The 21,609-nt window shown below is 38.0% G+C and overlaps 1 protein-coding gene across 7 annotated transcripts in view; it reads left to right on the forward strand.

Annotated features, from left to right (window-relative positions):
• Positions 1 to 14,311: 14,311 nt before the first annotated feature.
• Positions 14,312 to 21,609, forward strand: part of fgfr2 (fibroblast growth factor receptor 2) — a 49,077-nt gene continuing 41,779 nt past the window's right edge. For all 7 annotated transcript variants that reach the window (XM_084092489.1, XM_084092491.1, XM_084092490.1 and 4 more), the window contains exons 1-2: positions 14,312 to 14,700; positions 17,710 to 17,963. In XM_084092489.1, the coding sequence (XP_083948615.1) occupies positions 17,786 to 17,963 (178 nt within the window). In that variant the 5' untranslated portion in view covers positions 14,312 to 14,700; positions 17,710 to 17,785. The remainder of the gene's footprint in view (positions 14,701 to 17,709; positions 17,964 to 21,609) is intronic.

The raw sequence follows: 21,609 nt of genomic DNA on the forward strand, positions 1-21,609 counted from the left end.
GAGCATGTGTGTGAAAACAAACCCGTGAGCGTCTCTCCACAACTCCCTCCTCTGAGCCCGGAGAGCATGAAATGAGCAAACACTGCCAATAAATCTGTCTGTTTTTCCACCTCCTCCGACGAGAACGAGAAATCTCGTCTTAATCCAGATTAAGTGATCGCTGCTTCTGAAGTTTGTCTGAGCGCCGCTGGATTAGTTGACATGGGGGTGTTTTGTTTGACTCAAACTTAGGCACAAATGGAAGTGGAAAGTTTGAGGAACGTCTGCATAGAAGTACACCCTCTTTACAGTTTCTGATAGAAAAACCATCTTGTGTAAACAAGATTGGTTATATGATGCTTTCAGAGTACATAAACGTTTGGACACATGTTCTCTTTTTTTATTATGACTAGGCCTATTTTATTTTCCACATTTTACATCAAATCATCAAAACTACTGAATAACACATTTAAGTATGGAAATTTGTAGTCACCACCAAATATGTGAGATGAATGAAAACTCTTTTATGAATATATATTTTTTGTTTTGTCTATATTCCAGGTCACTCTGGATGTTCATCAACCAACTTCATGGTTTTTAAAGCGGTTCATGTGTGCTGCAAACTTGATAATGCTTTTCCTTTTAAATAAATAAATAAATAAATTCAAGCATTTAAGCACAATATTAGTAAATGTTGAAATTAACATTAAAATAAGAAATGCTGTATAAGAATTGTTACTAAGTAACTGTTAAATAATGAAACCTTATTGTAAAGTGTTACCAATAAATAATTTAAAATATCAAAATAAAAGTTACATATATGTTATTTGTTTACCGGCATGTTACAGTATGGGATGGGACGGTATGAAAATTTCATATCACGATAATAGTGACCAAAATTATCATGATTATCAATATTATCACGGTTTTGTTAAAAGGAGATGAAAGTGTTCAAAAATAACTGATGCTCACACTGAAAACATTTCAACAAGTTTTATATTTGAAAATCAACAAAAAACAAATAAAACAAGCAGCTCTATGCACTTTTTTTAAGCAAGATTATATTCTGTGGCATTTCCTTCCTTAAAATGACCGCATTATGACACAGCGCACATCACTAACGGACGCGCACGCGCTCCATTTCATTCAAATACAGCTTGCCGTCTTGCGTCTCCGTTTTTGATTGTATTGAAAATTAAATCAGAGTTGATTTATTGTTTACTGAGTTTGACAATATTTTTGTGATCATCTTGTCTGGACGATTGTTTTGTACGCTGTACAAAATTAATCTATAAACAGGTAAGATTTAAAACATCAATCTGCCTTCCGCCATTCCTTCTCGAATAAAAAAACAACAACATTGCGCGCTATGCTTGCGTCAGCCTGTAGCTGGCTGGACGGACAGGATTTACAGTGAGTTATTAAAATCTCGATAATCAAACACGGTTTTAATGATAATTCAATTTTAAACGATAATACTAATACATTTTATCGTGGTTTATAGTGAAACCGGTAATTGAAATATTTTAGGTCAAAGGAGTTTAGCTGTGAAATAAGTTTGAGAAACTGAAAAGAGCAGCTTGGACATTCTACTAAACAACTGCATAAATTCATTGCAAGTCTTTGGGATGTGAAGAATCATTTCCACACATGAACTGATGCTCCTCAGAGACTAGACCTTAAATTCATTGATAGTCTTTGGGATGTGCTGGAGGAGACTTTACAGAGTGCTGGACTCTTGCATTGACAATACAATATCTTAAATTTCATAAATGTTCATAAATGTTGTGACGTTATTTCCATCAAGAGGTGATAACTTTTTGGTCAAGATCTTGTCAAACATATGACATGCTAGAAACATAATAATCACTGCAATGATGATCCAATCATAGATTTTTAAGCATTTGCCTATTTAAATCCAAACAGTGATTTGTTTTGGGCCAGAAAGTGTAAAGCAGAGAGAATCTGCTGTCTGTTTTAATGAAGTAACAGCAGCAGTGTCTTCGGTCTAGCCTTTTCTCCCTCCTCCAGGTGCTGTCACAATACAATCCACTTCTGTGTCAACACACAGCTGAAGAGGTTCATCATAAACCCGTTTCTCTAGTCTTCCCCTCCTTCTCCTCTTTTCAACTTCACATTCTCTAGTGTCTCGCCGAGACGTCTCAAAGCCTTTATGCATCTCAAGATGAAAGACAGCTGGAGTGGAGCCACATTTACACAGAAGAGAGATGAGTGTGAACATCTTCACAGACAAGCAGAATAATGCATGGGAATAATGTGCCGTTCAGATTTGTGTCAGTTGTGTTTTCCCATGCTAAACTCACTGTCATGTCATGGTTGGTTTCCAGGGTGTTGCTAAGGTGTTCTGAATTGGTTTTAGTGCGTTGTTATGGTGTTAGTGCTAAGGTGTTAAGTTGGAGTGTTATGAGTTTGTTCATAGCTGTTAAAAAAACGAATAAAAAATATACTTTTAAAAAATTTGGATCAGTACCATTTTTATAAAAGGAAGGCATACTTTAATTCATCAAGGACTTGATCAAAAGTGACAGTAAAGACATTTATAGTGTGACAAAAAAATGCTGTTTTGAACTTTTGAACATTCAATTTATGAAAGAATCCTGAAAAAAAAAATCACAGTATCACAGTTTCCCCCAAAATGTGAAGCAGTACAATGGTTTTCAACATTGATAATAATCAGAAATGTTTCTTGAGCAGCAAATCATCATATTAGAATGATTTCTGAAGGATCATGTGACACTGAAGACTGGAGTAATGATGCTGAAATTTCAGCTTTGATCACAGGAATAAAATTTGAATTGTAATAATTGTAAAAAAAATAATCATTTTTTCTTGTATTTTTGATGAAATAAATGCAACCTTGGTGAGCAGAAGAGGCTTCTTTCCCAAATCCCAAACTTTTAAACAGTAAATGAGTCTTATATTTCTCAAAGTTTTCATCTATAGCTTACACTAACTAAACCTTTTGACATAATTACCTGTCAGGATTCATTTGTCAGTGATGGCAAATTTTGGTAATTTTGGCAATTTCTGTCTCTGAGGAACAGTAAATGTTGTGTTTGTGTTGGATCGTCAGAAGGCAAATAGATGAATGCTATAAAAACAGTTTACAGTGAGCGTCTCCGTTGACTAATTATCCTGCTAATGACACTGGGGAGTGTTTTGGGGTTTGTGTCGGGCCTGTTTGTGACAGTTTTACTGCTAAAGTTTAACCACGTTTCCTGCTTGTCCAGACAGAATGAGTTCATGGATTCGCTCAGTCAGCACGAATACGTAACCTGCAGTCCTCACTTACACATTACAGATATTATCAGGGAGAGCTACGTGTTTGGACCTTAATAAGATTTTTAGATAGGCCTAGTTGTGGCCAGAGTAATCAGAAACTGATTAGTCATTCATATTAATAGCTTCATTTTGAAGCTCAGGTTTGTTTGTTCATCAAGAAACAATCCATGTACCATCAGTCTGAGATGAATGAAAGCAGCTGCACTTTCTTCAGTGTTGAGAAGTATTTAACTCGTCTTGGCTTCTGTTTCTCTCTCATGTGAAGATTACAGCGTGACTAGATTGTTAAAACACACTCCAACACCTTGATAGCTCAACTTTATCAGTCTTTGAGTTTAATTGTCATCATTTCAGAACTTTCTAGGCCCCAGACTTCCTAAACGTCCGGAGGGATTTTCTTTTTTTCTTTTTTTTTTTTTTTGCGATGTATTTTTGTCATGTTATAATTAAAAGATCAGAGGTAGATGACTCATATCCTGAGTGCAATATGAAACAAATGTGGAAAGATATGTGTGTGTGCAATCGCCCCGGGCCTTAATATGAACCATACAAGTTGACTGTGGAAACATGTTGGTTTGTATGAAGAGAAGATGCAGTGATAGACTGAAGGAACCTCCATGAACTTATACAGACTCATTCTCAATCTGAATCTTTTAGAGAAATCAGGGTTCATTAGAGATGTTCTGGAGTGCTTTCATAAATCCATTATTTAGATCAGCATAATTGTTTTTGGGTTCATATATCACAGTGATGCCATAGACGAACCACTTTATTCTCCCCCATAGAGTATAAAACAATCTAAAGAACATTTTTCCACTATAAAGAACCTTGAGTTGAATGGAAATATTTCATGGAAATTGTGCATCAATGCATTTGAACCTTTATTTTTAAAAGTGTAAGTTTTCTGTTTCCTTTTTTTCAGCAAGGACGCATTAAATTGCTAATAGTTTCAATAAAGACACTTATATTGTTACAAGATATTTCTATTTCAAATAAATGCTGTTCTATTGGACTTTTAACTATTCATCAAAGACAAAAATATGAAGCAGCACATCTTTCACATTGATAATAATCAGAAATGTTTCTTAAGCAGCAAATCATCATATTAGAATGATTTCTGAAGGATCATGTGACACTGAAGACTGGAGAATAATGAGGCTGAAAAAGCAGTTATTTTAAAATATAATAATATTTCAGAATATTTTGGTCTTTTTGATCCAATAAATTGAGCCTTGGCAAGCATAAGAGACTTCTTCCAAAAACATTACCTACAAGTCCTACCAAGCCCAAATGCAGATGCAAATTGCATTTCAGAGCATTGGTGGGCTGATTTTAAAAGAGTTTCGATCCAAATCTGTTTCTCACACAGAGCTAATAAGACTTGAAATATATTTGTATGGACTACTTTTATGAGGTGTTTTTGTTCTTTTTTTTGGAGCTTGACAAATGTGGTCACTATGAACTGTCTCATGGAAAATAACTGTGTAAATGTTCTTCACAATTTTCCTTTTATGTTCCAAAAATAAAAACAACAGCATATGGGTTTGAAACGACATAACAGAGAGTAAACAATGATGTCATTTGAATGTCTAACTATCCATTCAAGAACTAGAGCACTAAAAAGTTTGTTGTAAAACTTTTTTTTTGGTTCTAACGTAAACCTTTATTTTTAACAGTGTATGTAGAATACTTCACCCTTAAATGTATATTTTATGAAACATGGTTAAGGTTTTCCACACACAGATTAAAGAAATCTTTTTCAGGTGACGTGGTAGAGTGCACATCAAATGTGCGGTGTCTTCAGAGACATGTTGAGTGTAGCATGATAATGAGTCTCCTTAATTAAGTCTTTGTCTTAAATGGCTCATAAACGTCAGTCTTTGGTGATTTGTAGAGATGACGGTTCTTGACCTCTGCCCTTTCCTGTCACCTGACGCATTAACAGTCCCTCATCCTTACGCCCAGCGTTGTCTCTTTCCAGCCCTAGAACTGTGTGTGTGTGTGTGTGTGTGTGTGTGAGAGAGAGAGAGAGAGAGAGAGAGAGAGAGAGAGAGAGTGTGTGTGTGTGTGTGTGTGTGTGTGTGAGAGAGAAAGAGAGTGTGTGTGAGAGAAAGAGAGAGAGAGAGAGAGAGAGAGAGAGAGAGAGTGTGTGTGTGTGTGTGTGTGTGTGCGTGTGTGTGTGTGAGAAAAAGAGAGAGTGTGTGTGCATGTGTGTGTGTGTGTGTGTGTGTGTTGGTGAAGTGTCCAGATTCTTCAGATGTCTGGGCTGCTGCTCTCTGGAGTGCTTGAAATAACTTGCATGCCTGTCACTAGACCTCTGCAGCCGTGGAGAGCAGCGCGAGCGAGAGTGTTTGATTTCTCACTCAGGCCTGATGACTAAAATCTGCATATATTATTAGGAACTATATTGGTGTATTTTAAGCATTTTTTTAATAGACAAGGTAATGCAAACACTAGAAGAATTGGTTACACTTTATTTTAATGGTTCTACTAACTATAAGTAACTTTGCAACTACATGTCAACTAGCAGTCATTGTATTAGTAAACTGTAATAGACTGTTAGGTTAGGGTTAGGTGTTAGCAGAATAAGTTGACAAGTGCTTGCAAAGTCACTTATAGTCAGTAAAATGTCTGTTTAGGAGCATCAGAATAAAGTGTTAGCAGATATTAACTACTAATACTCTAATGACTGCTAGTTGACATGTAGTTGCAGAGGTACTTGTAGTTAGTAGAATGTCTAAAGTGGACCATAGACAAGTGTTACTGAAGAATTGTAAAAATTGTTCATTGATATCAAATTCACATTTTCTTCAGAAAATCTACAAGTCTAATTTACTACCTTTTTTAATTGTTTCATATTGTTACAGGAATATTATGCATCCATATTCCAAATATATCAGTATGTACAAAACAAACTGATAATTATAGAAGCTTGTTTCCGCCACTGAATTGTGACCTTATATCTCACAATTCTGACTTTTTTCTCTCGCAATTGCAAATTTATATCTCGCAATTCTGAGAAAAAGTCAAATTTGTGAGAGAAAAGTTGCAACTACTTTTTTTTTAATTCAGTGGCAGAAACAAGCTTCATAAACTCTTAAAAATAAAGGTTCCAAAGGTTTTTTTTTTTTTTGTTGCAGTGATCCCACCATTTTTGGAACCATTTTTGGTTCCTCAAAGAACCTTTCAGTGATGAGTTCTTAAAAGAACCATTTTTTTCTTAGTGTGAAGAACATTTTAATAATCTAAAGAACTTTTTTCCAATATTGAGAACCTTTTGTGAAATGGAAAGATTCAGTGGATGTTAAGGTTCTTAATGAAACCACCAGTGCCGATAAAGAACATTCATGTTTAAGAGTGTAGATAATTGATAGATGAGAGACAAAAATAAATTGCAAAGCATATCATGTGAGTCCAGTTCAGTTCTTATATTTATAGACAAATCAATCACAGATCTTTCCTGGAATGAACAGGGTTAGTTTCTCGGTATCTCGATTAGAGACGACATCCATTCATTCACTGGTTTTGGTTCGAAAACTCATGATGAGATCTCTACTACTTTTTTAATTTTTTTTTTTTTTTTTTTTTTTTACTGTGAGATGTATAGTCATTTTTTGTGGATGATCAAAGTAACCCATCTTTGTGCTCAAGTTTATTGCACTTCTTAAATGACTGTGTTATCTGGTTCCCAACCGATGGTAAACCCCTAAAGAGGTTTTGTTCTGCCTAATCTAGCCACGAGGAAGCACCATATAACGCTTGATGGACTGCAGTTTGAGACCGTCACCACAACCACTAATGGCATCACTAAAGCTGCACCACAGGGCCATTTACTGGTAATGCTTGCTGTCCTAGAGTGCCAATCTCACAGTCAGGAACACCACAAGTTCCTTAAGTGGGTTTGTCATTCATATGCATATAAAAGAGTGCTATTAGAGAGACCAAAATCATATTCACACAGTTCTCCACCTCTTACATTAAGTGTGGCTGGTGAACCAACATTTTTAATACATAGTTTTTCCTTAGGTTTGATCCCAAGTCATTTGGCTAATGGTGCTATCAAGACCTTGAAGGCATTAAGACTTGGATGAAGGACCAGTCAGCAAGCGCATGGCAAATCATAGCATTATGGCAGTGAGTTGTGCATTGGTAAGAATCACTCACACTTCATTTACCTAGTTTGAAAAGCCTTTCTGAACTTATCATCCATACTTAAAAATAAAGGTTCTAAAAGGGTTTTTTCACAGTGATGCCATTGAACAGGGGTGTCCAGTCCTGCTCCTGAGGGCCAATGTCCATAAGAGTTTAGCTTCAGTCCTAATCAAACAGACTGAACCAGCTCACTGAGGTCTTCAGGTCACTAGAAACTTGCAGGCAAGTGTGTTGGGGCCGGTTGAAGCTTTACTCTGACGGACGTTGCAGGATTGGACCAGGAGCCATAGAAGAACAATGTTTGATTCCCCAAAGAACCTTTCAGTGAACAGTTCTGAAAAGAACCACTTTAAATTCTAAAGATTCTTTTGTGGAATGGAAAGATTCCATGGATGTTAAAGATTCTTCATGGAACCATCGATGCCAATAAAGAACCTTTATTTTTAAGAGTATATTTATTTTTAAGATCCTTTTAAGCAAGGATCAGGACTAACTCCGCTTGTGCTTGGTTGACATTCGTATGTGCCATTACAAGCGGATTATTGCGCAAAACATGTTAATGCATGGCAAAGAACACCTACACAGACATTATCCTACAATTGCTCCGTTCTCTATAATTTAAGTGTTCAAGTATTTGGCACACCTAAAATCAAATTGCACTAAACACTGCTTAAAGTGTTTTCTTAATGATTATAATGAGTATTTATGCCTTGGGAACGTTGCCAGGGAGATGATACGTGACATAATGTTTTTCTAAGAATTCTTGCCCTCATAGTGACGTGGGGAGTAAATGTTTATTCTCTGTGTGAATAGTTTTTCTTTTCGTCTCCTCTCAGAGTAAAACAAACTCTGCATTTTGGTAGGATTGTTTTGAAATCAAAAGCTGACCAAACAAGTGTCTGGCATAAATCATAACTTGCTGTCAATAGACAGAAGGGCAGCACACAGCAGGCTGGTCACGTGACTCTCTTCGGAGGTAGAATAACACTGTTGCGTCGATGGCCTCGCTGAAATAACTCAACATTAGCATAACAGGCGGACCCGGCTGTGATGAGCGTTTAGCATCCATTAGGTGGCTGTTCTCATGCTCAAGTTCTGATAACTCTACTGACCTAAGGAAATGACAAATCTTTCTCAAGACGTGTGTGTGTGATTGTGTGTTTTTCTTAATCGTACTGCTATGTCATGAGGAGCTTTCCAAATCGCTTACTTATACTAATTGCTAAAAGTATATAGTACTTCACTGCCAATGGGAAAGTACATACTTTTGAAAATGTTAGACAGTATTGTGCATCATTCATCATTAATGAAAATAATATATCTGTATAAAATTGGTCATTAAACCATTCTTATGTAAATAGTCACATTCAATGAGATAATTTACATTGTTACGTCTGGAGACAAATTTCTGAAAGTTGATTGGTTGAATTCTATAGCTGTGTATTTCACTGTCGGTTATATCTTAAAGGGGCTATATGCAACTGTTTCCCCAAAATAAACGTAACAGTAGCCTTTTTATTTGACCATGTATGACTCAAACATCTCCTGATGAGCATACTGACACCTTGTCAGCTCACAGTAGGTGCACCTATAAGCCTGTATCCTATTTTTCCTATTTTCTGTCGGGTCGGATTTTTCGCGCGCTGTCTGCGGATATGACGTCAAGCGCGTTCATGTTAAACGTTTCAGATCACTCTGCCACCACCGCTAGTCAGCAAACAAACTTAGTTTCTCAAACAATATATGTATTTGACTGTTCTTACCTCTGTAAACATAATGTTGACTTCTTTGCAGCGGATGACTTGTGAAGTGTGCACGTACGAGAGCGAGCAGAAAGGAAGAGCAGTTCCGTTTTTTGGCCACAGGTGTCAGTCGCGAGTTTAAATTTCAGAAAAAAGCATATAGCCCCTTTAACATCTTCAGCGAGTTTCAACCATGTTCAAGACTGACCATTGAAGGGTTATGGACATAAGTCTTGGCCAGGGCTCACTTGTAAAAGAGATTGTAATCTCAATGTGATTTTTTTCCCCTGGTAAAATAAAGGTAAAAAAGAAAATAAAAAAATAAAAAAATTAGGCTATTAGCTAAAAAAAAAAGCCTGCACAGTTGTACACTTAAAAAACATAGACTGTAAAAAAATATGGACGTAGTGTCCGTGACGTCACCCGTAGGTTTCTGAAGAGCATTTTTGAAGCCTAAAGTAGGCGGAGCCGGCCGTCGCCATCTTGGCCTTGCGTCACTCCCGGATAACAGAAAATGGGCAAAGAGGCGGGGCGTGAGCGGAGCTGAGGAGTTCAATTAAAAGTTCCTATTTTTGCCCTTCGAAATATTATAATAGTTAAAAGACATGGCTACAAGTGAGACTGTGTATCGTGATTCTGTACTATTCTGCTAGTTGAAAATGCATTATGCAGTAACAATATTACTCTGAGAGTGTGTGTGTGTGTGAGACAGTGATTTATGTGCATACATGTCAGTCACTCTTTTTTTATAGTCTATGGTCCGTCAGCGCGGCATCGCTCATCAAGTTCGTAGAGAGCTTATTCAGTCCATTTTAAATTCTGATTTTGGCCACCTCTCCATAGATATATTGCCTATGAAGTTCAAGTAAATGCGCTAGAAAATCCGCGCTCATTCAAGGATGTGCATTTAACGTTATTGCATGGACGGAGAAAGCGCCGACGCCTGCAGGATTTCATCTGACGGTACATAAGCATATTATAATCTATCTGTTCCGTGAGAGCAGAACGAACGAGCCTTTATTGACGTTTTTAAATCTGATAACTCCAAAAAGCAACGAAATTGTCAGACATCCATTAGTGCATGTTCACAGAGGAAAACAACTGAAATACAGCGCTGGTTGTTCTCTCAAATGATACTCGACGACAACGACGGAACCCAAAGCCGTGGGCGAAGTAATGGGTGTTTTAAATTGTATGAAATAATCCCTAAAAAAAGCACAAAACACTGCAGAGGTGGCAAGTTCAGCAGCTAACATTTGCTGAGGTGAACTGACGGCTAGTAACAGCAGACAAACGGCTAGCATTGACATCAGCGGCAATCCACCTGTCACTCAAGTGGCCACACCCTTAATTATGCAGAACTTTAAATATTAATCAACTAAACGGAAGAGTTATAAAAAAATTCACCCCCCTCACAGTTGTCATGAAGGGCAAAATTAGCTGTATAGACCAAAGCCACATACAGACACCAGGCTGTAAACATGTTTTTTTCTGCTGTAAAGTTGGTCATTTTAACATGGGGGAGATACAGATTTGACTCACTTCTGACAACAGCCTCAAGCGGCCAGTCAACGAATTGCAGTTTAACTCACTTCCGTGTTGGTTTCAAGAGAGAGATGGGGAGGTTGCCGCTTGTTAAAAAAGAAAGAAGTAGTATGCTACAGAGCACACTGTGTGGAATACTGTCTCTCACAATGACAACTTTAAAATATTCGGACTCATTAATTAATTTACAAAGGACCTATTATGCTTTTTTCCACCTTTTCATCTTTCTTTAGTGTGTAATGTTGCTGTTTGAGCATAAAAAAGCTCTGCAAAGTTACAAAGTCCCTCCAGCGGGAGTTCTCTATATCAATCTCACTGTTTCTGAACTCCCTGAAACGCCTCCATTATAGTCTTGAGTTACTTCCGGGAACAAACAAGTCACAATATTCCTCATTTAAATAATTCCCGCCCAAGTCATAGGCAGAATAAAGGGACGGGGCCTGGTTGAGTTAGTTAGTAGTTTGTTGAAACTCTCTGTTATGGTAAGGAGTGTGACGTTTCCCAAACACGCTTGAAGCAGTTGACCAATCACACCAGTTTAGCTGACCAATCAGAGCACAGTGTGCTTTTCAGAAGGAGGGGCTTCATAGAGACAGGAACTAAACAGCGTTACTGACAGACTGGGAAGAGAGGAGCCGAATAATGTAAAACGTGAAAAATAATGTGTTTTTTAACATTCAAGAATGAAAACCTTGTCTAGTAGAGCCCAAAAAGTAGATCAGGACTTTGTAAAAGGGCATAATATGTTCCAAATTAAGTAAACAATGCAAAATAATCTAATTTGTTTTCATTTGATAGCATGCAACATGAGGTGGTGATTTCTGACAATGTGTTGCATTAATGTGCAGTAAACTTACATTTACATTTAGTCATTTAGCAGACGCATTTGTCCAAAGTGACAAATTAGGACTAAATTAAGCGAGTCATCGTGAAGAGGCAAAAAACAACGCAAGAAGTGCTCAAAATACGAAGTTCATGCATTGTTCAGAGTAGCATAAGCCCGATATGCGTGGATTTAAAGGAAAGGGGAAGATTTTTTTTTTTATGAGGTTAAGTGCTAACAGAAGAGATGGGTTTTCAGCTGTCTTTTGAATGTTGCCTTCAAACTTCCATTCTGAACAAGGTAACGTGTTCATGCAAACACTGTATGTATGTTTTTTCTGTTGATTCAATCCTAACATCTTCAGTTGGATGAGTGTTTCTTGGTGGAAAATGAAGAACAGCAAGACGTGACTAACCTTTTTCAATTCTGTCTCTTTCTCTGACTCTCACTAGCTGTCCTATTGTATTTGCTAAATGTGGCAGGCCTGTAAGACAGCCATAAAAACAATGTAAATCTGGCTCGGACAGGCGATGGGGAAGCGTGTGAAAGACTGTATAGTCCATCTTTTATTTCACACCCCTAAACCTGTGGCCTGTCCCCTCCTTTCCCCGCTTCCCTCTCATTGCGATCCAAACTGTCACCTTTTATGGGAGTGTGTGATGGCTTCACTGTGTATGAGAGAGAGAGAGAGAATCTGGGCTAAAAGGGAAAGAAAAGCCGTGATCGAAGGCCCCATTCACAGAGGAACCTCTCTCTTTCTTTAACAGCCTTATTAGCTGGCTCGTTCGGAGTGAATGGGAACGTTTCTTTTATGAGGAAGGGGGAAAAAACAGGAGGCTCGGGCAGCCTGGTGTAGAGCGGAGAAGGAAAGGCATATTGGCCACAGTCTCCTCCTCCTCCTCCTCCTCCTCTCCTAATCCCGCTCTCCTCCACAACTCTTTAGTTTTCTCCTTCGGATCAGTGAAAAGGGCCTGTCCAATGGAGAAGACAGTTTGGAAGGGGAGTGTGGAGTGCGGCAGGGGCCCCTCAGTCTGTGACATTTAGGGGTCATTGATTAGGGAGCCTCCCCGTGTGAGCGCTGGGAGACTGAGGGCTCCATGGGGGAGCTGCATGAGGGAGTCTATCAGGCAGAGCTAGTCATGCTGGGAAAATAACAGGCTCCGTATGCAACAGTATGGAGGATATGTAGTGCATCTTACAGAGATTAAAGGAAATTATTTACTCAATCCTTTTTACGAATCATTACACCACGGAGCCCCTAAAGGGACATGGTGAAGGAAAAAAAAAATGAGATGGGGGAAAAATGATTTGTCAATGCTTTTGCGTTCTCTCGCAAAGAGCTCAAAATGCATTGACGACTTATTTTTTCTCCCATCTCCTTTTTTTTCACCACCATGTCCCTTTAGGGTGTTAATTGATAAAAGTAGCTGATTGACTGGTAGTTTTGTGTGAGATTAGAAAATAGCTTTTATTGACAGTTTTCTCCTAGTCTGAAGCTCTGAAATATTCAATTTACGAAAAACATGAAGGCGAGTAAATAATGAAAGACTTTGCCATTTAAATTGCATCTCACTCTTTTTTTTTTTATAGAGTTTTTATAGCAGAAACCATTTTTTTTTTTTTTTTAATCAGAAACATATACAGTTTCTGTAGATTAATACAGTACCACGATGTTGCTTAAAACAAAAAGAAGAAAAATGACTGCCTTATTATTATTATTATTTAAAGTTCAAGCTGAGGTGTTTTAGATCATTTATGTTTAGAGGCTTTTAGACTTTCTTCAGAAAATGCAAGAATATTTACTAATGGCCAAAGGTTTGGAATAATTTAGTTTTTTTAATGTTTTTTTAAACATCACCAATGCTGCATTTATTTGATCAGAATACAATAAAAACAGTAATATTGTGAAATATTATTACAATTTCTGTTTGTTTTCTATTTGAATATATTTTAAAATGTAATGTATCCCTGTGATGCAAAGCTGAATTTTCAGCATCATTACTCCAGTCTTCAGTGTCACATGATCCTTCAGAAATCATTCTATGTTGTAGCCTATTCAAATAGGCCTAATATTATGCAGCCTTGATGAGCATAAAATACTCCTTTTATAAACATTAAATTTAGTTATTCCAAACTTTTGAGCAGCAGTAGTGTTTTTAGTTTGGACCACATAGTTTGCCATACACTCAAATCCCTTTATCTCTGTTTTATTAGATTTGTCAGAAGTGGAAAATCTTCAAATACCAACTCAAAACAGTACCTTGTTGTTTTTAAAAAGCAAAGCATATCTAAACAAATATTGTAAATTGAATCTTGATATGTCACAATGCAATAAACATTTACTGAGATTCTTTGAATGATAGAATGTTTTAAAATCTTAAATTCATGAAATGGAAAGTGTCATGACAAGTATGCGTATGCTGTTTAAATGGCCCTGGGGTCTCCGAGACCCTGAAAGGGTTAATAATCCGACAGATCAGCCACTAGGTGGCGCAGTTGCAGTGAATGAATGGCAGCACTGGAGCTCGTGTAGGGAGTGAGGGAGGGAGACCGGGAGACCCCAAACTTTAGAGGATTGCGCAGAACTGGTCGAGCTGCTCTGAGGTCTGAGGTCTGAGCTCTGTCTGTGATTGGAGGAGAAAGACCGAGTCCAAAAACTATCAGCCAGGAAACGAGGAAACGTCTCGAGTTTCAGGGGGGAGTGACATTTCTTCAGGGGGTTGGAAAGAGAGAGAGAGAGAGAGAGAGAAAAAATCTCTGTAAACCTGACAAAGCGTCTGAGAACAGCCAGTATCCTCAGAGACTGCGCTCATGTCACTGGATGTGTATTTTGGGATGGATGTTTTATTCTGTGTTTGTTGCAGTGTTGCATCTCTTGTAGCTGAAGCACGAGCCCTTTGGTGAAGCAACAACAACTTGGTTTACGGACGAAAAAAAAAGTTCTGCTGGGACGCGTCATTTTTTTCTCTCCTCTGGAAGGATTTACACAAACACACACGGATACTATCGGTGGCTCGCTGTTGGCATGCGATCCTGTTTTTGGTGCGCTGCTGGATTTTGGGAATAGGGAATAGTTTTGGTCGCATTCCTGTCTGGATTCGGCCCATGAGCTCCCTGTTTATGCGGATCCTGAACTTCACTTTCTGCTCCTTCTCTGTAAGTTACTTTTGTATTTTAATCGGAGGTTCCGTTGTGTTTCATTTTATTGCGGCTTTATACCCTTGTTTAGTTAATGTGGCATTCCCAATTAAAATACGCAAATCTTAAATATGCTAATTATATATTAAATTAAATGTGCACATATGTGCACGTTATGTGGGCTGTGTTGACTCCACTGAAAACGTCATAACTTTCAGATGTCAACTAATTTTTTTATGATCAGCAGTGGCCTTGTCAGACTCTTTTGTCAGAAGGTTATCAAAATGTTTCACTTATAGTGCATCTTTTTTTTCTTTTTTTAAGATAAAAGAAACTTAAAATTATTGTAAAATTATGAATCTGCTTTTTATGAAACATCAGATATTACCTTTGATGTATGAGAAAATTGCTATTTAAAAATGTAGGCCTAATTGCAAATGAAAGATGCAAGCCAACGCTAATGCAATATGTGATATGAAATCATAAAAAGTAGCCTAAATGTTCATACCAATCGGTTGTCTATTGTTTTGGATGTTATATGCACGTTTTTGTATATTGCATCGATTAAAACATCCACCCAAAATCACCACTTAGGTTTGCAGTTCCTCCTAATTAAGTGTCATGATCAAAAGGAGGATTTTAATGGATTCATAACATAGGCTACTGCAATCATTTGTAATTAGAACGTGCACATACATTTGCAATACTTCAATCCATTAGAATTCAAATAGATTCGAATTCGATTTTTTAGAAAAACACAAGTCTGTCTTTTTCTTTCGAAGTGCAGTTTAATCATTGTAATGCCAATTAAACTATCATCAGGTGTCATACCTTGAAATATGTGGATATTAGATCTTGAAAAAAAAAAAAAAGCGTATTTACATAAGTTTGCTTTAGAAAGTATAATATGCCATGAGGTTTTGGATTTCCTTACAATAGCCTATTATTGATAAACTACACAAATAATCTCTGTGTTGAAATAAACTAGAATGTTATTTGTAAAAATCTAGCAATAATTAACTCTAATCATAATGTGAATACTAATTAAGAGTTGATCTAATGATAAAATCTGTCCATTCACGAAGGGAACTAGTTAGTCTTCCGTAATAAAATCATGATAAACTCATTAGGGTTGAGCTTTGTAATGGGCCTCAATAAAGAACGAATAGGTTCAAGTATCAATTCAAATGTAATCAAACGACAGTACAACTAGTTCCAGTGGAACAACAGTGTTTGTCTTATCATTAGCAGCAAGTACTTTCTGTGTACTGATTTGAATGTGAATAGGATTCTCCTTCAGATTGCATCGGTACATCTGATCGGACAGCAATGCATTTGCGAGAAAAGTTCTCTGAAGGTGACGTCATGTATTGCATTGGAAAATATTTTCCAAAATCATGCTCATGCAGCAAACCCGGGAAGCGCTGACGGTGATATGCTCATCGTGCCTATCCATTCCAGCATAAGCAAAAATGCTCCTCGGGCTCTCTTGAGTGCATTCATTTTCAGAACTATTATATTGATTATCGTGTATGATTAGAAATGAGCAACAACTACAATGCTTTAAATCCGAGCTCGTGTCACAGCATCAAACCCTGCAGTGCTCACCTCTCACGGTAAAAAACTCGAGCATAATACTGCAGAGGAACACACCATCCGTCAATCATCTCACAAGCAGTACAGCTTTCTAGAAATGCGCGCGCACGATCACAGAACAGATCAATAGCTCGCATTTTACGCGCCAGATCTGCACAGAGTGACGTGTGCGTGTTCAATACGATTCCCGCGGGTTTAATTCTCTGGTCTTGTTTTGAATGTTTGAAATCAGATTTTGTGCAAATGAGTTCTAAACTGCCAATAAAGTCGTTATAAAAAGAATAAGACTGAAATGCAAGTCTTGTGCAGAGATAGATAGATAGATAGATAGATAGATAGATAGATAGATAGATAGATAGATAGATAGATAGATAGATGCGTTGGATAAAAGTCTACCAGAAGCTTAAATGTTTATAAATTAAATTATGAAAATACATGCATAGTTTGTTTGCTGGACTATACTCCTGACAAAATAAATAACTGTTTACCTTATTATGCTGTCTATTCTTTATCAGAATCAGAAAGAGCTTTATTGCCAAGTATGCTTATACATACAAGGAATTTGTCTTTGCTTCCAGTGCACAGACAGAGTGACAGCGACAAGACAGATAATACAAATAAAATAAGTGATTACAAATAAATATAGACTATAAAAATGCACAATATACAAATTAGACAAAAGGCAATATATGTATGTGCAGGTATGTGCAATGCAAGATATATATTTAATATAAGAGATATGGTATGCTAAATAAATATGAGTATAATAGTGTTCTGTTGCACATGTTTATTGCCCAGTGGGGGGATTTAATTGTCCATGAGGTAGATGGCCTGCGGAAAGAAACCTTTCTTGTGCCAGGCTGTATTGGTGCTCAGTGCTCTGTATAGCGCAGACCAGACAGCAGTTCACAGAGGAAGTGTCCTGGATGTGAGCGGTCCAGAGTGATTTTGCCAGCCCTTTTAACAAACTCAGGATGGGTACAGTTCTCGGAGAGTGGGGAAGGTTTTAAAGTATTATAACGTTAACAAAAGTTGCAGGTAGCTCTTGAGGCAGTGGCTGATGAAAGTGTTTGTCGGATGTAGTGTGTAGGTGTCAGACTAAAGCATCAGAGCTTTGGTATGTCTGTGGCAAGGCTCGTTTAACAGCATTTTGAAACGTGGGCCTTTAGTTTCTAAACCTGTCTTCTCCATAAACATAGACCTATCCACTTTCTGTAAGTTATAGCAGTGCTTCAGAATCAACTCATCTGAAATCGTCAGATATGATATTTAGGGTTCTATGCTGTGGATTTAGGGGTGTGTTATCCTGCTGGAGGTTTTATTGGATGTGGGATATCAAACAATGTTTTTCTAACAGTTTTCCCCTCATCTTCTCTTTTTCTCACTGGGAACCACCTGAAACATTACCTTCCTCTCTACTTCCCTCCTCAGATCAGGTGATTGGTGAGAATTCCAGTGAGTGACCGACCGTACAGCCTGCAGTTCATGGTTGGGTGGAGCACCTCAGATGGGATCCGTGTCCAGGGGGAGGCCGAGGAGGGGGGGATGGGGAGACACACTCTCTGTTGACGGGATGTCCTCCCGGGGGTGGCTTCTGGGTGCGCTCCTACTTTTGACCCTGGCAACGGCGTCTGTGGCAAGGCCATCGTTGAGAATTGCTGAAGAGTCAACGATTGAACCTGAAGGTAAGGAATATGAGTGACGGAAGACATGTACCATACAATGATCGTTCCCAGCTGGGGAAATCTCAATACTTCATTGCTGACAAGAAAACAGATGCTTCTTTACTGCTTAATCGCTATAAAAACAATCACCGTCTCCTACACAGCTGCGCTTATGTGTGAAAATATTTTGTTTATATTGGGGGAAGTCTTGGGAAAATTAGGAATTTGGGTGAAACAAAACATTACAGAGAGGAATTTCTTGTGGTAATAGGTAGGATTCCTTATTGCTTTATAGATCATTAGTTAGTGCAGATTTATGGGATTTAGTTTTTCATAAACGGTTGTGTTCAGCCCTTCAAGACAGCCAGGAAAGTTCTGAGGAGGTGCTGGTTTGCAGTGAAGTGTGGTTTGGAGGTTTTATGAGTTGCTGTATGCAAACCCTAGGAAGTACTTCTTTTGCATGGAGCACATCTTTGAAACTCTGATAATTATGTGGAGAAAGTGGTTTAAGCATATATCTGGCATCTTTGAACTGCGAACCCTGAGGTTTTATAATGCATGGAATTATTTTTCGTATGGTATATATTCACAACAGCTCGTTCCAAAGAGTCGCTTTTAGGATTTTTGTGGTTCCAATCGTAACGTCTCTTTTCCTTTCTCCCCCCATATTTTCTCTTTCTCCATCTGTCTGAGTTTAATGTTGTTCAGAGTTGAGGACCACACACATACCTGCTAGCTAGCTTGGCATGCAGACGCAAACCGACCCGTATTAGTTTGTTTGGGAAGAAAATAAACCGTACTTGCTTTCAGATTTGAACTAAAATGAAACGAGAGATTCACTCTTTTTGGATGTTTCCTGATTTCCTTTTAACGGGATGTGGTTTGTAATCATCTTCATTCTTAAATCAGAGTACAAACAGTGATTTTATTTGGTTCTTTGGCACTTTCTGACACAGTGGCGTATCTTGGCCCAATTTTGCCACATTGTACCATACCATTAGTAGTTGTGATTATTGATGTGATTGTTCTGTTTTGCTGTTATGGCCAAAGTGGCCTGTTAAGTTTAAGGCAGCAGAATGGGAACTGTTGTGTTGGATGAGTCTGCTTTTGTTCTTCTAGCTTTAATCACTATGTTAATTAAAGTGTTGTCAAACACAATCACCCGAAGCAATCACCCCACCCCCCAACTAACACTGTCCAGATACCCTTTGACCTCAGGCTTAAAAGAGGTTCATACATGCCCACAATAGGATTAAAGGGAAAGTTCATCCTAAAATAAAATCCTGTCTTTATTTACTCGCCCTCATCTCATTCCAAACACGTATGCCTTTCTGTCTGCTTGGAATACAAAGCAAGATATTTTTGTAAAAATCTCTGCTTTTTTCCACTGAATGGAAGCATATTGTTATCAATGGCTTTTGAGGCCATTATTGGACCCAAAAGAGCATAAAAGCACCAAAAGTAATCAAAAGTAAAAAAAATTTTTTTTATGTGAATTTGTGTGAGAAACTAGAAACAGTGTCATCAGAAATTTAAATTGTTATTCAATGAATATATAAAGATGAGTTGTATGGACTACTTTTATGTTGCTTTTAATCCTTGAAACCCTTTTTATTCTTCTGTGTGTGGAAAAGAAATGCTTTCAAATATCTTGCTTTCAAATCAAGTCAAATTTTTGGATGGACTGTTCCTTTAAGAGTAAAGCCTCGCTTAACGTCTTAAATACAAAAGAATTCTGTTGCACAATATTGCATTGCATTGTTCTGTCAGTTATCTTTTGTCCAAAGTCAGATGCTTAACATTTCATCTAGCACTAAGTGCTCTATGTTGTGGAACTTTGTAAGACGATTTGCACTTTTCTCTCCTATCATATGATGGAAGATTATGGGAGGTCATGTGACAGAGGATTAAGTGGCTCAAGTGGAGTCATGTGATGAGGATAGGCTCGGAGGTTTTGGTGAAAGGTGGAGAGCGCTAGCCACACCAGTTTCTGTTGTACAGATGCAACTCAAGTAGTTGAGCGCTTACGGGGAGTTGTGCTAAACATGTTTACTCTTTTTTTTTTTTTTTACCAAAGAACAGTATATGTATCAATTCGACAAAAAAAGCCTGCCATTAAACGCCCACTCCTGGAGGGAAACTACAACAGCCCCCACTTGATGCACGCAAAGCCCACCAAGGGCTTGGTTGTGTTTCTGGGAGGGGTTATTGTTTAAGATAGCATATCAGTTTAGAATTCCTACAGAGTTTCACATGAGCTAGTTTTTCTGTGTTAAGGTAGAGAGTTATATGATAGAAATATTATATTACCTTCCTGAATCAGCAGTGTTGCTTACTTAGTTTTATTTGGAACAGGCGTTGCTTCTATTTAGACGTGATAAAGACTGGGAGAGTGGTTGAAATCTGGAACAGGCGTCGCTTCTCGTTAGACGTGCTAAAGGCTGGGAGAGTGGTTGAAATCTTCAGAGTGGTTGGAAAACAACACGTTGTGAAAGTGTGGGAAAGCAAACTTGGATCAAATGTAATCTGACAGGGCTTAGACCACAATAGAGTTGAAGATCTTCGCCCTTTATTCTCTCAGTCCCTGCCGCCCCATAAGGTTTGTGGTTGGAACCAGAGGTATGGCCAAGCTGGCCCAATGGTGGAAAATGTGGAATCGCACACGCTTGGTTCGGATCATTGTTATTTGGATTGTGTGATTTATTTATTGTCATTGGAGTGGTTCTGCTGGTGTTTAGTGTGCGTGTGTGCCCTGTTGGTTTGGACAGAATTAGACACAGTCAAACAGGGCTTTGATGATGTTTCAAACATTGGCTGGAGATCCAAGCGAATCTTTCCGGCCATCACTCTTTTTCTGGAATCGGAATCGTCCCCATTTCCTTGCTCTCTAAGTTTTTAGCCTGAGGGTTCTTCTCTCGCAACCCAGACGTTCCTGTTCACAACGAGAATACCCAAACCCGTAACGCCAGAACTGTGAGAGATGCTCAGCTTGTCGCTCAATCTGGGTAAGCGTGACTTAAAGTGACCACCTGCATTCAGTAGGGGGTTTCCTGGGCGAATCGTTCTCTGTTTATACTAAACGTTCCTAAATCATGATTGCAAGTCCCTGTAATAAAAGTGCCAGCTCACACCCTTTGTTTATTGTGTTTTCGTGGGCGACTAAAGCCTCACTCTCCCACTAAACAAACTAAAAATTATTTTTTGTGTGTGGCAATTGGCTGTTGCAGTGTTTTTTGTTGTATATGTGTAATTTCTTTCTTTCTTTTTTTTCTTCCAAAACTTCCTCCCACTTTAGTCATTACTTTGTACTTGCTAAAGTGTTCGGACTGGTTATTAGCACATTATTAGGTGGTTGCTTGAGTGTTTTGGGTGCACTGTAAAAAACAAAAAGTTGATTAAACTTAAGACTTAAAATAAAGCAACTGGCTGCAAAGCATTTTTGAGTTTTCTCAACTTCAGCAGTTGTAGTTGTGCCAACCAATTTTTTGTAATTCACCCAGATTAAAATTTTAGCAAGTACCTTAAGACCTGTGAATTTATTTAATTGGAATCCACTAAAAATATCCTTCTTAATATAAAACTGGCCCTATGTATAATGTAAGTATTATTTTTTTTGCCCATTTTATTTACTTACATCCCTTACTAGCACTAACTAGCACACCTCTCC

Source organism: Abramis brama (genome assembly GCF_963993115.1).
Source record: "Abramis brama genome assembly, chromosome: 19".
NCBI lineage: Eukaryota > Metazoa > Chordata > Actinopteri > Cypriniformes > Leuciscidae > Abramis > Abramis brama.